Source organism: Oncorhynchus gorbuscha, linkage group LG16 (assembly GCF_021184085.1).
Source record: "Oncorhynchus gorbuscha isolate QuinsamMale2020 ecotype Even-year linkage group LG16, OgorEven_v1.0, whole genome shotgun sequence".
In the NCBI taxonomy this organism is placed as follows: domain Eukaryota; kingdom Metazoa; phylum Chordata; class Actinopteri; order Salmoniformes; family Salmonidae; genus Oncorhynchus; species Oncorhynchus gorbuscha.
The window spans coordinates 2922755-2940254 of record NC_060188.1 but is presented as its reverse complement, the minus strand read 5'-3'; the positions used below and the strand labels follow the sequence as shown (position 1 = coordinate 2940254).

General features: G+C 47.0%; 1 protein-coding gene across 1 annotated transcript in view; it reads left to right on the top strand.

Annotated features, from left to right (window-relative positions):
• LOC124000389 (dynein axonemal assembly factor 5-like) overlaps positions 1–17500 on the top strand; it is an 83904-nt gene that overhangs the window by 52330 nt on the left and 14074 nt on the right. Inside the window, 3 exon segments of the mRNA XM_046306709.1 lie at positions 10591–10741; positions 15664–15820; positions 16294–16485. Of these exon segments, the coding sequence (XP_046162665.1) occupies positions 10591–10741; positions 15664–15820; positions 16294–16485 (500 nt within the window).

Below are 17500 nucleotides of genomic sequence, written 5' to 3'. Positions count from 1 at the left end.
GCCTTGCGAAAGTATTCGGCCCCCTTAAACTTTGCGACCTTTTGCCACATTTCAGGCTTCAAACATAAAGACATAAAACTGTATTTTTTTTGTGAAGAATCAACAACAAGTGGGACACAATCATGAAGTGGAATGACATTTATTGGATATTTCAAACTTTAACAAATCAAAAACTGAAAAATTGGGCGTGCAAAATTATTCAGCTCCCTTAAGTTAATACTTTGTAGCGCTACCTTTTGCTGCGATTACAGCTGTAAGTTGCTTGGGGTATGTCTCTATCAGTTTTGCACATCGAGAGACTGAAATTTTTTCCCATTCCTCCTTGCAAAACAGCTCGAGCTCAGTGAGGTTGGATGGAGAGCATTTGTGAACAGCAGTTTTCAGTTCTTTCCACAGATTCTCGATTGGATTCAGGTCTGGACTTTGACTTGGCCATTCTAACACCTGGATATGTTTATTTTTGAACCATTCCATTGTAGATTTTGCTTTATGTTTTGGATCATTGTCTTGTTGGAAGACAAATCTCCGTCCCAGTCTCAGGTCTTTTGCAGACTCCATCAGGTTTTCTTCCAGAATGGTCCTGTATTTGGCTCCATCCATCTTCCCATCAATTTTAACCATCTTCCCTGTCCCTGCTGAAGAAAAGCAGGCCCAAACCATGATGCTGCCACCACCATGTTTGACAGTGGGGATGGTGTGTTCAGGGTGATGAGCTGTGTTGCTTTTACGCCAAACATAACATTTTGCATTGTTGCCAAAAAGTTCAATTTTGGTTTCATCTGACCAGAGCACCTTCTTCCACATGTTTGGTGTGTCTCCGAGGTGGCTTGTGGCAAACTTTAAACAACACTTTTTATGGATATCTTTAAGAAATGTCTTTCTTCTTGCCACTCTTCCATAAAGGCCAGATTTGTGCAATATACGACTGATTGTTGTCCTATGGACAGAGTCTCCCGCCTCAGCTGTAGATCTCTGCATTTCATCCAGAGTGATCATGGGCCTCTTGGCTGCATCTCTGATCAGTCTTCTTGTATGAGCTGAAAGTTTAGAGGGACGGCCAGGTCTTGGTAGATTTGCAGTGGTCTGATACTCCTTCCATTTCAATATTATCGCTTGCACAGTGCTCCTTGGGATGTTGAAAGCTTGGGAAATCTTTTTGTATCCAAATCCGGCTTTAAACTTCTTCACAACAGTATCTCAGACCTGCCTGGTGTGTTCCTTGTTCTTCATGATGCTCTCTGCGCTTTTAACAGACCTCTGAGACTATCACAGTGCAGGTGCATTTATACAGAGACTTGATTACACACAGGTGGATTGTATTTATCATCATTAGTCATTTAGGTCAACATTGGATCATTCAGAGATCCTCACTGAACTTCTGGAGAGAGTTTTTGATTTGTTTAAAAAGTTTGAAATATCCAATAAATGTCGTTCCACTTCATGTTTGTGTCCCACTTGTTGTTGATTCTTCACAAAAAAATACAGTTTTATATCTTTATGTTTGAAGCCTGAAATGTGGTAAAAGGTCGCAAAGTTCAAGGGGGCTGAATACTTTCGCAAGGCACTGTACAGACTCCCACACACACACACACACACACACACACACACATACAGACTCCCCCACACACACACACATACAGACTCCCACACACACACACACATACAGACTCACACACACACACACACACACACACACACACACACACACACACACACACACACACACACACACACACACACACACACACACACACACACACACACACACACACACACACACAGACTCCCACACACATGCACACACACACACACACACACACAGACTCCCCACATGCACACACACAGACTCACACACACACACAGACTCACACACACACACACACACACACACACACACACACACACACACACACACACACACACACACACACACAGACTCCCCCACATGCACACACACACACACACACACACACACACACACACACACACACACACACACACACACACACACACACACACACACACACACACACACACACACACACACACACACACACACACACAGACTCACACACACACACAGGCTGCCAAACACAAACTGACGCAAGGACACGTGCATGCACGTAAATTCACATACTGTACACACACACATGCATGCACATACACACACAAACCTGTGTCCACCACACAGACATAAAAAATGCATGATAAACACCTAGCTCCTACTGCTAAGTCGCAGAGTGAAAACAGGAAGTACCTCTGGTTTCCCGACATGCCACAATATGGGTAAAGGAGAGGTGAAAGTTCAGTAATGGTCTTAGATACACACAGTTAAAGCCAGGCTGGACCGGTATAGCCCAGGTTGACTTTCCACAGGCTCGTTAGCGCAGGCTGACCTAAACCTGTCACGTTTGTTTTCATTTCTCCAAACTGCCCAGAACGTGATGTGTTTCTCCCCAGGCGTTATTAGCAGATTTAGCACAGCTCATGTTTTTCCAACTTCCCCTCATTAACTGTAGAATTAGCAGCCCAGCGACACGGGACCCTCGTCAACAGACGTAGTTGTCAATGATGTATTATGTACAGCAAGTCTATGGTAGCTGTCCCATCTCAGGATCTGCAGACTGCAGTGGGTCTGTTTATTCTCTATGAGGCTTGGGCTATATAGAGTCTATGGCTACTATAGGAGATTGGTCATAATAGGAAAAACCATGGTGTAATTTCCACTAGTAATGGAGGGGACATGCCCCCCCTACCCCTACTTTTGACTGTTTATATTTCTCATTACAAGGCTGAATTTAGAATTCATAGAAGCCATAGGTCAAAGGCGTTGAAATGAGCTTTACTTTGTCCTCCCCCGTCTCACTAATCTGGATGGAATCTACCACCACAGGCATCTTGTTACATCTGGGACCTACCAACATGAAACATACCTAGCAACATGCCTCTGATGGGGGGAGGGGTGTATTTTGGTTTGATCTATCCGTCCTCAGTGAGTCAGTAACGCCAGGCCTCATCACCACCCCAGAGTGATCTTTCAACACTGTTAAGAGGGATAGAGCGTTGAGACGTACTGATTGATTGGAAGAATGAATGACAGAATTCAACTTGAATTGCCCCGAAGAGGATTTGATTGACACATCATGAGCCACATTGTAAACAGACACATGCAACTAAATCACCTGTAGGGAGGCTACCTGTCACCCACGCATTCCACATTACATTCAGTCAAATCCAGACCAGGATATTAGCAGACAATAACATGAAAGACTCCTCATGGGGTCCCTGAATATCTCTGTTATCTCCGCCTCTCCAAGCCATTTCCACATAGTTCGTCTCTCTTCCCCTCCAGCGCCCCTCTAATCTTGGGGAATGCATTAAGTTAAGCCGGGGCCTTGTGGTCTGTGGTCTCTGCTGTGGCTCCTGTGGTCGCAGCAACAGTTGTCCCCGTCACTCAGTGGGGTAACTCGTCAGCGTGGTCCCCAAGGGTCGACCGTGACTGCCCAGGGTGCAGCGCGTGTCACCGTGGATGTGTACATAATGTCTAGGGTCATGTCGAGGTCAATCTGGGTAGTTATTATGGTGTGGAACCCTTTTAGTCAAACTGGCCAAAGGAGTTGGTAGAAGCAGTCTGACACCCAGGCTAGAAGTCAGACATTAAGACATTAGCATTGTGAACTCCAAGCTCCAGAGGTGAGTGATAGGCTACATCCAGCCCATAAAGGTAACAAGCAGAGCCTCTGTCCTTCCCCAACTCTCTCTTCCTCTCACAGGCCACCTATGCGGTTTAGTGTTGACTTGTGCCTTTAACCCAGGGCACCTTGGTAGTTAAGTCATCATAGGAAGATTAGTAGTGAGTGATTATACAGTATAGCAACTTTCATCTAAGGGCACCAGGTCTTCTGGAAGTTTATACTATGAAGAATTCATATTGACATATAGGGTTGGAAGCATGAGTTTTTACTCACCAACGTGATGTGTGGTCAAAGACTTAGTAAGTTAGTTGTAGTCACGATCTGGTTACCTAGAAGTACAAACATAGTTATTAAATATTTATTAACTTAATTCTGGATATCTTCTCATCTACCCACAATGCACTATTTTTCAACGGCATTTGGAGGATCTACTCTGTGCTACAGAGTTTATATTCCAGCTCGGTTAGCCACTAGCCACTAACGTTAGCCACTAGCCATGCTACCCACTGCCACAAAGTCAGTGAAGAGCAGGCTGCATGGCAGCACGTGTCCCATGCAGCAATGCTCTTCACTGACATGGGGCACGTGTCCCATGCAGCAATGCTCTTCTCTGACATGGGGCACGTGTCCCATGCAGCAATGCTCTTCTCTGACATGGGGCACGTGTCCCACATGCAAATGCTCTTCTCTGACATGGGGCACGTGTCCCATGCAGCAATGCCTTCTCTGACATGCACGTGTCCCATGCAGCAATGCTCTTCTCTGACATGGGGCACGTGTCCCATGCAGCAATGCTCTTCACTGACATGGGGCACGTGTCCCATGCAGCAATGCTCTTCTCTGACATGGGGCACGTGTCCCATGCAGCAATGCTCTTCTCTGACATGGGGCACGTGTCCCATGCAGCAATGCTCTTCTCTGACATGGGGCACGTGTCCCATGCAGCAATGCTCTTCTCTGACATGGGGCACGTGTCCCATGCAGCAATGCTCTTCTCTGACATGGGGCACGTGTCCCATGCAGCAATGGACATGGGGCACGTGTCCCATGCAGCAATGCTCTTCATGACATGGGGCAATGCATGGGGCAATCTTCTCTGACATGGGGCACGTGTCCCATGCAGCAATGCTCCCTGACATGGGGCATGTGTCCCATGCAGCAATGCTCTTCTCTGACATGGGGCACGTGTCCCATGCAGCAATGCTCTTCACTGACATGGGGCATGTGTCCCATGCAGCAATGCTCTTCACTGACATGGGGCACGTGTCCCATGCAGCAATGCTCTTCTCTGACATGGGGCACGTGTCCCATGCAGCAATGCTCTTCTCTGACATGGGGCACGTGTCCCATGCAGCAATGCTCTTCTCTGACATGGGGCACGTGTCCCATGCAGCAATGCTCTTCTCTGACATGGGGCACGTGTCCCATGCAGCAATGCTCTTCTCTGACATGGGGCACGTGTCCCATGCAGCAATGCTCTTCTCTGACATGGAGCACGTGTCCCATGCAGCAATGCTCTTCTCTGACATGGGGCACGTGTCCCATGCAGCAATGCTCTTCTCTGACATGGGGCACGTGTCCCATGCAGCAATCCTTCTCTGACATGGGGCACGTGTCCCATGCAGCAATGCTCTTCTCTGACATGGGGCACGTGTCCCATGCAGCAATGTGTGGGGCCCCCATGCAGCAATGCTCTTCTCTGACATGGGGCACGTGTCCCATGCAGCAATGCTCTTCTCTGACATGGGGCACGTGTCCCATGCAGCAATGCTCTTCTCTGACATGGGGCACGTGTCCCATGCAGCAATGCTCTTCTCTGACATGGGGCACGTGTCCCATGCAGCAATGCCACGTGTCCCATGCAGCAATCTTCTTCTGACATGGGGCACGTGTCCCATGCAGCAATGCTCTTCACTGACATGGGGCAGTGTCCCATGCAGCAATGCTCTTCACTGACATGGGGCATTGTCCCATGCAGCAATGCTCTTCTGACATGGGGCACGTGTCCCATGCAGCAATGCTCTTCTCTGACATGGGGCACGTGTCCCATGCAGCAATGCTCTTCTCTGACATGGGGCACGTGTCCCATGCAGCAATGCTCTTCTCTGACATGGGGCACGTGTCCCATGCAGCAATGCTCTTCTCTGACATGGGGCACGTGTCCCATGCAGCAATGCTCTTCTCTGACATGGGGCACGTGTCCCATGCAGCAATGCTCTTCTCTGACATGGGGCACGTGTCCCATGCAGCAATGCTCTTCTCTGACATGGGGCACGTGTCCCATGCAGCAATGCTCTTCTCTGACATGGGGCACGTGTCCCATGCAGCAATGCTCTTCTCTGACATGGGGCACGTGTCCCATGCAGCAATGCTCTTCACTGACATGGGGCACGTGTCCCATGCAGCAATGCTCCCATGCAGCAATGCTCTTCTCTGACATGGGGCACGTGTCCCATGCAGCAATGCTCTTCTCTGACATGGACATGGGGCACGTGTCCCATGCAGCAATGCTCTTCACTGACATGGGGCACGTGTCCCATGCAGCAAAGCAATGCTCTTCTCTGACATGGGGCACATGCAGCAATGCAGCAATGCTCTTCTCTGACATGGGGCACGTGTCACATGCAGTCGTGCTCTTCTCTGACATGGGGCACGTGTCCCATGCAGCAATGCTCTTCTCTGACATGGGGCACGTGTCCCATGCAGCAATGCTCTTCTCTGACATGGAGCACGTGTCCCAGTGCACATGGAGCACGTGTCATGCAGTCTTCTTCTGACATGGGGTGTCACATGCAGTGTGCTCCTCTGACATGGAGCACGTGTCAATGCAATGCTCTTCTCTGACATGGGGCACATGCAGCAATGCTCTGCTCTTCTGACATGGGGCACGTGTCCCATGCAGCAATGCTCTTCTCTGACATGGGGCATGTGTCCCATGCAGTCGTGCTCTTCACTGACTTTGTGGCAGTGTTATCTAGTGGGAACCCATTAACATGGCAGGCTTCTTGCCAGTGAGCTCATAACGAAAGGGAAAATCATACCTGCTTGCTCTAATTGTGTAGTACCTCGTCTGTTCTACATTTTGTTTTGTCAACTTTTCGGCATGTTCCCCGGGAAGTAGCCTACAGGAGTTTTGTAACTATTTCTACGTTGGCTTATTGCTACTGTGCTAGCTAACAGACATCTGGAATCTATGTATTTTGGATTGCTTTGACTCTCCCTCGGCCCAGCGATGCGCCCGACTCCCCCTTGCTTTGGTAACTCAGCCTGCACGCTTTTAAAAGTTTTACCATTGGATGGGCCCCAGCCATCAATCTGGAGGTGTTCTCTCTCTTTGCTTTTAATTTGAGTTTATGTTTTGGTTGTGTTCTAGCTGGCCTCCAATAGTTAGGCTCTAGCTTACCGACCATAACCGAGGTGGTTGGGTAGGCTAATAGCTAATTGGCAAATAGCTAACGTTAGCTGGCTGGCTAGCTTGCTTGCTGGCTAAGATAACTGCATATAGCTAGCTAACATTATTTGATAACTGGTCATTGACTGTCATTGACTTTAATGTAGCTGTAAGCTAGGTGTTGATAGTAACTGGCTGACTCATTCAATGATAATGTAATGTTAGCAGGCTAGTAGGGCTAACTTTAGCAGGTTAGTAGGGCTAACTTTATCAGGTTAGTAGGGCTAACTTTATCAGGCTAGTAGGGCTAACTTTATCAGGCTAGTAGGGCTAACTTTAGCAGGCTAGTAGGGCTAACTTTAGCAGGCTAGTAGGCTAGCAACCTTGCAGGTTGATTTGTAACAAATTCCTAAAGTATTTGCTTGTAAACTGGCTAAAATTTCGATTGAAACCAGTAGTTGGTGTAATTTGAAGTTATACATTTGAAGTTATTTCTGTGGAGGTTACATTATAGTGAATGGGCTGGCTTGCCGGGTCCTCCATATTACATCACGCCCGGAAAAACCTTTTCCAAAAATGACTTCGGCGTTCTTTGGAATTCTGATGGGTTTGATGTAATAACTAGAAAAGTAGAAAAGTGAGCTGTATCTTTACATTGGGACTTTTAATGCCTATACTAAGGCAAATCCATTTGTTATACGTGGTTATAACCTGCCTTTTTTTAAGTAATACCTTCCCGCACACAGTCTCTCCCATGTAGAATGTTTGTAGTGCAGCACACCCACACAGACACAAACTTCCATCTCATCAAGGCGACAATGATAATGATGCACAGTATCTCTCTATAATACACTCTTTGTTCCTGTAACAAAATGACATAATAACATGTCGGCAGCAGAACAAAGAGAAAGGAAAAGGGAAGAGAGAGAGTATCCTCAAACATATGCCTTAGTTCCACTGACACATAATGGATGTTGTTTCATGTGGATCTGTGGGCTGCTATTGAAAGTTAAGGTAGAACAGAAGTAGAGAGGTAGGCTGCTATTTAAAGGTTAAGATGAAATACAAGTAGAAAGGAATTTGTTATGGGAGACAGAATACACCCCACACTGTGAAAATGACAGATACAATCAAAGTCTGTAATTGCTGTCTGAGGGGGGCACATGGGGGAATGTGTGAAATTGCCTCCTCAGCCAGAAGTGTCCCCACTTGCACTGCCAAATAGCTAGCTATTCACGTGCCGTGATTGGTAAGAGGTCCTGTGCCTCGGTATGAGCCGAATCAGGAGGACGCGGCCCTCGATAAGCAGCGTGACGTCCTTTACATGTGCGTTACTTGCTGGGAGTAGCACTTGTCTTGAGTCAGACTGTGTAAATGTGTGTTGGGTACCAAACTGACAATCATATCTTATTTTGTGCATGCCTGCGAGTGCCATGCACACTATTGATGGGATTGGTCAATGCGATCTGGAAAGATCCATTACTCTTCATGGCATCCTTTCCATCCACTTCCATATAGGACAGATAGAGAGCAGGGAGAATAGAACACATGAAGGCCGCTGACTGGCTGCATTAGTGGGAGATAGGCTCCCCCTACTGGAGAACAGATGGTACAGCCCGCTCCAACATACAGGGTCACCCAGAACAGAAGTATAATGGGGGTGTATATAGGGATTATAGAGACTGCTGCCATATTTTGCACTTACAAATACCACATGTCAGTGTTGGGGAGAAATGGGGTGCCGGACTCATAAATTAACTGTGTGTGTGTGTGTGTGTGTGTGTGTGTGTGTGTGTGTGTGTGTGTGTGTGTGTGTGTGTGTGTGTGTGTGTGTGTGTGTGTGTGTGTGTGTGTGTGTGTGTGTGTGTGTGTGTGTGTGTGTGTGTGTGTGTGTGTGTGTGTGTGTGTGTGTGTGTGTGCAGGATGAGGGAGTGACTGTCAGTATGATTGCAGTGGCAGTAGAGTAGAGAGTGAGTGAGAGAAGAGGAGACACAAAGGACATCCAGATGGTCCCCTTCTCTTCATCCCCTGTTCCCTCTCTTTCTGCACCTCTAGTCTTAGTCTCCACAGACCGGCTGGCTGTGGGAAACATGGCCGTAGATACAGCTGTGTGTCAGTGGTTTGTCACTGAGCTTCTCTTCATCCCCTGTTCCCTCTCTTTCTGCACCTCTAGTCTTAGTATCCACAGACCGGCTGACTGTGGGAAACATGGCCGTAGATACAGCTGTGTGTCAGTGGTTTGTCACTGAGCTTCTCTTCATCCCCTGTTCCCTCTCTTTCTGCACCTCTAGTCTTAGTATCCACAGACCGGCTGGCTGTGGGAAACATGGCCGTAGATACAGCTGTGTGTCAGTGGTTTGTCACTGAGCTTCTCTTCATCCCCTGTTCCCTCTCTTTCTGCACCTCTAGTCTTAGTATCCACAGACCGGCTGACTGTGGGAAACATGGCCGTAGATACAGCTGTGTGTCAGTGGTTTGTCACTGAGCTTCTCTTCATCCCCTGTTCCCTCTCTTTCTGCACCTCTAGTCTTAGTATCCACAGACCGGCTGGCTGTGGGAAACATGGCCGTAGATACAGCTGTGTGTCAGTGGTTTGTCACTGAGCTTCTCTCTCTCTCTCTCTCTCTCTCTCTCTCTCTCTCTCTCTCTCTCTCTCTCTCTCTCTCTCTCTCTCTCTCTCTCTCTCTCTCTCTCTCTCTCTCTCTCTCTCTCTCTCTCTCTCTCTCTCTCTCTCTCTCTCTCTCTCTCTCTCTCTCTCTCATATTTCAAATGTCATCATGTCTATATACAGTGTTGTAATGATGTACAAAAGCAGGGAAGAACAAGCACCATTGTAAATACAACCCATATTTATGTTGATTCATTTTCCCTTTTCTTGTGGCAACAGGTCACAAATCTTGCTGCTGTGATGGCACACTCTGGTATTTCAACCAATAGATATGGGAGTTTATCCAAATTGGGTTTGTTTTTCGAATTATTTGTGGATCTGTGTAATCTGAGGGAAATATGTGTCTCTAATATGGTCATACATTTGGCAGGAGGTTAGGAAGTGCAGCTCAGTTTCCACTTCACTTTCTGGGCAGTGTGCACATAGGCTGACATGGCTCTCAAGAGAAGATGGCCTTTCTCAATAGCAAGGCTATGATCACTGAGTCTGTACGTAGTCAAAGCTTTCCTTAAGTTTGGGTCAGTCACAGTGGTCAGGTATTATGCCACTGTGTACTCTCTGATTTAGGGGCAAATAGCATTCTAGTATACTCTGTTTTTTTGTCAATTCTTTCCAATGTGTCAAGTAATTATCTTTTTGTTTTCTCATGATTTGGTTGTGTCTAATTGTGTTGCTGTCCTGGGGCTCTGTGGAGTGTTTGTGTTTGTGATAAGAGCCCCAGGACCAGCTTGCTTAGGGGGCTCTTCTCCATGTTAATTTCTCTGTGGGTGATGGCTTTGTTATGGAAGGTTTGGGAATCACTTCCTTTTAGGTGGTTGAACTCTCTCTCTCTCTAGGAGGTTCTGTGAGCACCTGGATGTGTTTCTGTTGGAGTTGCTGCTACCTAACCTGGTGTGGAAGGCAGGTCGTACTGCTGCAGCTATCCGTACCTCAGCTCTCTGCTGTCTGCTAGCCCTGCTGCAAGGGGGAGCCATCCCGCCCAGCCAGGTAAACACACACACAGGTACCTTCACAAGTGAACACATACGTAGAAGCAGAGCTGCCATATCTGTCAGCACCATCTTACTAGCCTGGTGTATAAACTCTGAGCTTTGGCTAAAAAATATGTTAGCATTGTCAGAAATGCTACAACAAGGTAGCACATCATTGGTTCTTAAATTATAAATGTAATCAAAACTGTTGCTCATACAACCTTATTCAGTCTGAAAGGTGGCAAGTCTGATGGTCAGTTTATGGATACTGTAGGCTCGTTCTTATTCGATGCCTAGATGGTGAGCTAGGTCAGGGAAATAAATAGTCCTTTTTTTCCTAATGTTAATGACCCTGTTAAAAATCCAGTTTCATCAACATCGATGTCATATTGGTTTAGATATGATGGTAGGGAGCTTTGAATTTAATCAATTGAATTCAGCGGCAGGGACTGGGAGACTAGTCAGGAATGAGGCAAAGATGAACGGACCAAAGTACAGAGCGATTCTTGAATGAAACCTGCTCCAGAGAGCTCAGACTTGGGCGAAGTCTCTGAATGTCCTTAAGTGGCCCAGCCAAAGGGCCTCCCGGGTGGTGCAGTGGTTAAGGGTGATGTACTGCAGCGCCAGCTGTGCCATCAGAGACTGGGTTCGCGCCCAGGCTCTGTCGTAAGTTCACCTAGTCTAAACCATCGGGAGAGTTCACCTAGTCTAAACCATCGGGAGAGTTCACCTAGTCTAAACCATCGGGAGAGTTCACCTAGTCTAAACCATCGGGAGAGTTCACCTAGTCTAAACCATCGGGAGAGTTCACCTAGTCTAAACCATCGGGAGAGTTCACCTAGTCTAAACCATCGGGAGAGTTCACCTAGTCTAAACCATCGAGAGATGGTTTAAATGGTTTAAACCAAAGCTTCCCTGCTTTGCCCATTTACTTTCCATATAGATGGTCCCACTCCACCATTTAATGTAATACACTGTCATCCTCTATCCATCTCTCCCCTCTCTCTTTCCATCTCCATCTTTCTATCCACCTCTCTCTTTCTCCTGCTCTCTTTTTCGCTATCTGTTTCCTTTTGTCTGCCCACCTCTCTCTCTCTCTCTCTCTCTCTCTCTCTCTCTCTCTCTCTCTCTCTCTCTCTCTCTCTCTCTCTCTCTCTCTCTCTCTCTCTCTCTCTCTCTCTCTCTCTCTCTCTCTCTCTCTCTCTCTCTCTCTCTCTCTCTCTCTCTCTCTCTCTCTCTCTCTCTTTGTCATGACTAGAGCAAGGCAGCAGGTGGGTGGTGGAGGGGAGGGTTACATACCTTTGTCCCACTGGAACAATGCTGCCTCTGTCCTGGTTCCATTGTTGTGGGCTGTAACCATCACTTAGACAGGCCCCTGCACCTGCCCTTGGGACTGTCTGTGTTTGCCCTTGGGACTGTCTGTGTTTGCCCTTGGGACTGTCTGCCCAGTCAGACATATTCACACCCTCTCGACCGTCTGTGTTTGCCCTTGGGACTGTCTGCCCAGTCAGACATATTCACACCCTCTCGACCGTCTGTGTTTGCCCTTGGGACTGTCTGCCCAGTCAGACATATTCACACCCTCTCGACCGTCTGTGTTTGCCCTTGGGACTGTCTGCCCAGTCAGACATATTAACACCCTCTCGACCATCTGTGTTGCCCTTGGGACTGTCTGCCCAGTCAGACATATTCACACCCTCTCGACCATCTGTGCCCCTTGGGACTGTCTGCCCAGTCAGACATATTCACACCCTCTCGACCGTCTGTGTTTGCCCTTGGGACTGTCTGCCCAGTCAGACATATTCACACCCTCTCGACCGTCTGTGTTTGCCCTTGGGACTGTCTGCCCGGGAATGACATATTCACACCCTCTCGACCATCTGTGTTTGCCCTTGGGACTGTCTGCCCAGTCAGACATATTTGTGTTTACACCCTCTCGACCATCTGTGCCCTTGGGACAGTCTGCCCAGTCAGACATATTCACACCCTCTCGACTGTCTGTGTTTGCCCTTGGGACTGTCTGTGTTTGCCCTTGGGACTGTCTGTGTTTGTCCTTGGGACTGTCTGCCCAGTCAGACATATTCACACCCTCTCGACTGTCTGTGTTTGCCCTTGGGACTGTCTGCCCAGTCAGACATATTAACACCCTCTCGACCATCTGTGCTTGGGACTGTCTGCCCAGTCAGACATATTCACACCCTCTCGACAGTCTGTGTTTGCCCTTGGGACTGTCTGCCCAGTCAGACATATTCACACCCTCTCGACCGTCTGTGTTTGTCCTTGCATGTGTGGAATGACAGTTTCACAGCCGGCTCAAACACCACTTTGCGTTGCACCACGTTTAAAATTGTGTTTAACAACGGTGAAAACAGTTTGGAGAACACTGGCTGTGTGTGGGTGTGTTCCTTTCCACAGGCAAATCAAACCGGGCTTTGTCTGGGGAACATTGTTCCAGTCCTTCACTCCTTCCTGTAAAAACAATTAGCTGCTCCATTTACACACCACTCTATCAGATAGACACTGATGTCATTTTAGATCACTTTATTGCCAAGTCTCTCTCTCTCTCTCTCTCTCTCTCTCTCTCTCTCTCTCGCTCTCTCGCTCTCTCGCTCTCTCTCTCGCTCTCTCAGCTCTCTCTCTCTCTCTCTCTCAGCTCTCTCTCTCTCTCACTCATGTGATCTTAGACCAGCTCAGGGATGGTTGTGTTCTGTTGTTGTCTACCTGGTCCAGTGTCAGTCTGCTGCAGCTCTGTCCTGCTGTGCTTTCCCCATCACTCCCACACTCACAGCCTGTCTCATAGTCACCAGGGATGATGGGCAACAGCCATCTCTGTCCAGTTCCCCCTCTGTTTAAAGTGTTTGGGAAGTCAATTGGTTATATAACAGGGTCTCCAGTGTCAGACCTGTGCTTTGGATTACTGTGTGTACTAGAGTGATTCACTGGCTACCTGGTAACATAACATGTGAAATGTGAGTTCAGCTTTCCTGCTCTTTCGCTGCCAAGTGCCCACACAATATTTTCACAGTAGTAGTTGTGTACCGTAATTTCTGGACTATTAAGCGCATCTGAATATAAACCGCACTCACTGAATTTGAAAAAAAAGATGTATTTTGTACATAAATAAGCCGCAAATGTCTATAAGCCGCAGGTGGCTACAGGTACATTGAAATGAATGAACTTTACACAGCCTTTAAACGAAACATGGCTTGTAACAAAAATAAATAGGCTTTTAAACGAAACATGGCTTGTTACAAAAATAAATAGTCTTTTAAACGAAACACGGCTCGTTACAAAAATGTTAAAAATATCAGTAAACAGTAGCCTACCAAGAAAGTCATTGGTCACCATCTTCCTCCTCCTGTGCACTGAAACCACTGAAGTCATCTCCTTCGGTGTCGGAGTTGAATAGCCTCAGAATTGCTTCATCCGATGTTGGATCACTGCCCTCTTCAACACGCAGCAGTCCAGCCTTTCCAAACCCGTTGATGCTCCACGCTGTCAGCAACTCTATTTCCTTTTCCAACAGCCAGATCGATCGCCTTCAACTTGAAAGCTGCATCATATGCATTTCTCCGTGTCTTTGCCATGATGAGGGTGACAAAATGACTACCGTAATCAGAATGATGGGAAGTTTGAGCGCGCTCGATCTACGTCACATTATGTGACGGTGCTCAGTTTTTTGGTGGCATGAATCTTGTGAAAGCGGGAAAAATCCATAAATTAGCCGCGTCATTGTATAAGCCATGAGGTACAAAGTGTGGGAAAAAAGTATTGGCTTATAGTCCAGAAATTACGGTATTCTGTCTGTAGTATGGCCTGTCTGTTCAGGGCCATCTCAAGCCTTTTGTGGGCCCTAAGCAAGATTTGAATGTTTTTTAGTGACCCCCCCTCTTGACGGTTGAGAGAAATACATTTCCTGCAATTCTACATGTTGCCATGGGGCAGAGAGAACTGCAATTCTACATGTTGCCATGGGGCAGAGAGAACTGCAATTCTACATGTTGCCATGGGGCAGAGAGAACTGCAATTCTACATGTTGCCATGGGGCAGAGAGAACTGCAATTCTACATGTTGCCATGGGGCAGAGAGAACTGCAATTCTACATGTTGCCATGGGGCAGAGAGAACTGCAATTCTACATGTTGCCATGGGGCAGAGAGAACTGCTATTCTACATGTTGCCATGGGGCAGAGAGAACTGCTATTCTACATGTTGCCATGGGGCAGAGAACTCCAACTGCCATGGGGCATTCTACATGTTGCCATGGGGCAGAGAGAACTGCAATTCTACATGTTGCCATGGGGCAGAGAGAACTCCAATTCTACATGTTGCCATGGGGCAGAGAGAACTCCAATTCTACATGTTGCCATGGGGCAGAGAGAACTCCAATTCTACATGTTGCCATGGGGCAGAGAGAACTCCAATTCTACATGTTGCCATGGGGCAGAGAGAACTCCAATTCTACATGTTGCCATGGGGCAGAGAGAACTCCAATTCTACATGTTGCCATGGGGCAGAGAGAACTGCAATTTTATAACATATATTTTATGCAGTTCTACAGAGAGAAATGTGCAGTTTTTCAGCTAATTTCCTACCCATTTTGCCATGGGGTGGAGAGATTTTTACATTTTTAAAGCATATTTCCTGCATTTCTACACATGTTGAAATGAATGATGCCATGTTAACATGATAGTCATTCTCACTCAGATAGGCTAACAAAATCATTGGGGGCCCTCTGGAGCTCAGGGCCCATGGGCATGTTCCCTGTGTGCCCGGTATACGACCATGTTTACCAGAAGTGTAAATAGCTAGCTAAACTAACTACCAATTAAAACATTGTTTGCTGACATGGATAGTTGAGTGACTGACAGTGACTGACATAAAGAGAGAAAATGCTGATGCACAACCAAATGTTCTGTTTTTATCTCTGTGTCTGTAGTTACTGGCCGTAGAGGAGAGGCTGAGCCCCCAGGTGTTGTCTGCTCTAGAGGAAGACTCTCAGCTGTCCAGACTACTGGCCTGTCGCTCTCTGTCCACCCTGCTCAAACTGATAGGACCCAGTCTCCACCCAGATGCCCTGAACAACATCTACCCTGGTACTAATACTGGTGTCTCCCTCTGTGTGTCCTGTCTTTGTTAGAGCAAACATGTCTTTCTCTCCTCTCTTGCCCACAGTATGCCTATCTTTCATTCACTCTCTTTCTTTCATTCTCTCTCCTCTCTCTTTGTTCCTCTCTCATTCCCTCTGTCACTGACACACACCTTTTTTCTACATATTTCTACAATGCATCCATGATTGTTTATGATCCTATATAAATAGATTTAGACATTCTAATTTAGTCATTCTAATTTGGTCCCCTCCTGCTCTCTGTTTGTGTCTGTGTGTCTCCTATCTTTGCTTGTCTCTGGGTTCTTTCATAAATGTGTGTGTGTGTGTGTGTGTGTGTGTGTGTGTGTGTGTGTGTGTGTGTGTGTGTGTGTGTGTGTGTGTGTGTGTGTGTGTGTGTGTGTGTGTGTGTGTGTGTGTGTGTGTGTGTGTGTGTGTGTGTGTGTGTGTGTCCGTCCTCAGAGGTGCTGAAGCGTCTGGATGACAGCAGTGAGGAGGTGAGGGGCGTGGCCCTCAGGGCTCTGGGCCTATGGCTTGCCTCACTGGGGAAAGACTACAACTCCCAGCTCTACAGTCAACACCTGGAGGTCCTGTTCCAGCAGCTGCTGCTGCACCTGGACGACCCAGACAGCTGCGTGCAGGACACTGTGCTTGGTGAGACTCACAATACCACATTGGTCCAATCCTAAATCAACCCTTAGACCAGGAAGAGGAGTCATGACAACCCTTAGACCAGGAAGAGGAGCCATGACAACCCTTAGACCAGGAAGAGGAGTCATGACAACCCTTAGACCAGGAAGAGGGGCCATGACAACCCTTAGACCAGGAAGAGGAGTCATGACAACCCTTAGACCAGGAATAGGGGCCATGACAACCCTTAGACCAGGAAGAGGGGCCATGATGGAAAAGATGGTATGGAGGAGAAACAGATGAGATTGGAAGACATGAGATGTTGATAAAGAACACAGATACCATTATGGTGATGATGATGGCTAGTGAACATGAGATGTTGATAAAGAACACAGATACCATGATGGTGGTGATGATGGCTAGTGAACATGAGATGTTGATAAAGAACACAGATACCATGATGGTGGTGATGATGGCTAGTGAACATGAGATGTTGATAAAGAACACAGATACCATTATGGTGGTGATGATGGCTAGTGAACATGAGATGTTGATAAAGAACACAGATACCATGATGGTGATGATGGCTAGTGAACATGAGATGTTGATAAAGAACACAGATACCATGATGGTGGTGATGATGGCTAGTGAACATGAGATGTTGATAAAGAACACAGATACCATGATGGTGGTGATGATAGCTAGTGAACATGAGATGTTGATAAAGAACACAGATACCATAATGGTGGTGATGATAGCTAGTGAACATGAGATGTTGATAAAGAACACAGATACCATGATGGTGGTGATGATGGCTAGTGAACATGAGATGTTGATAAAGAACACAGATACCATAATGGTGGTGATGATAGCTAGTGAACATGAGATGTTGATAAAGAACACAGATACCATAATGGTGGTGATGATAGCTAGTGAACATGAGATGTTGATAAAGAACACAGATACCATGATGGTGGTGATGATAGCTAGTGAACATGAGATGTTGATAAAGAACACAGATACCATGATGGTGGTGATG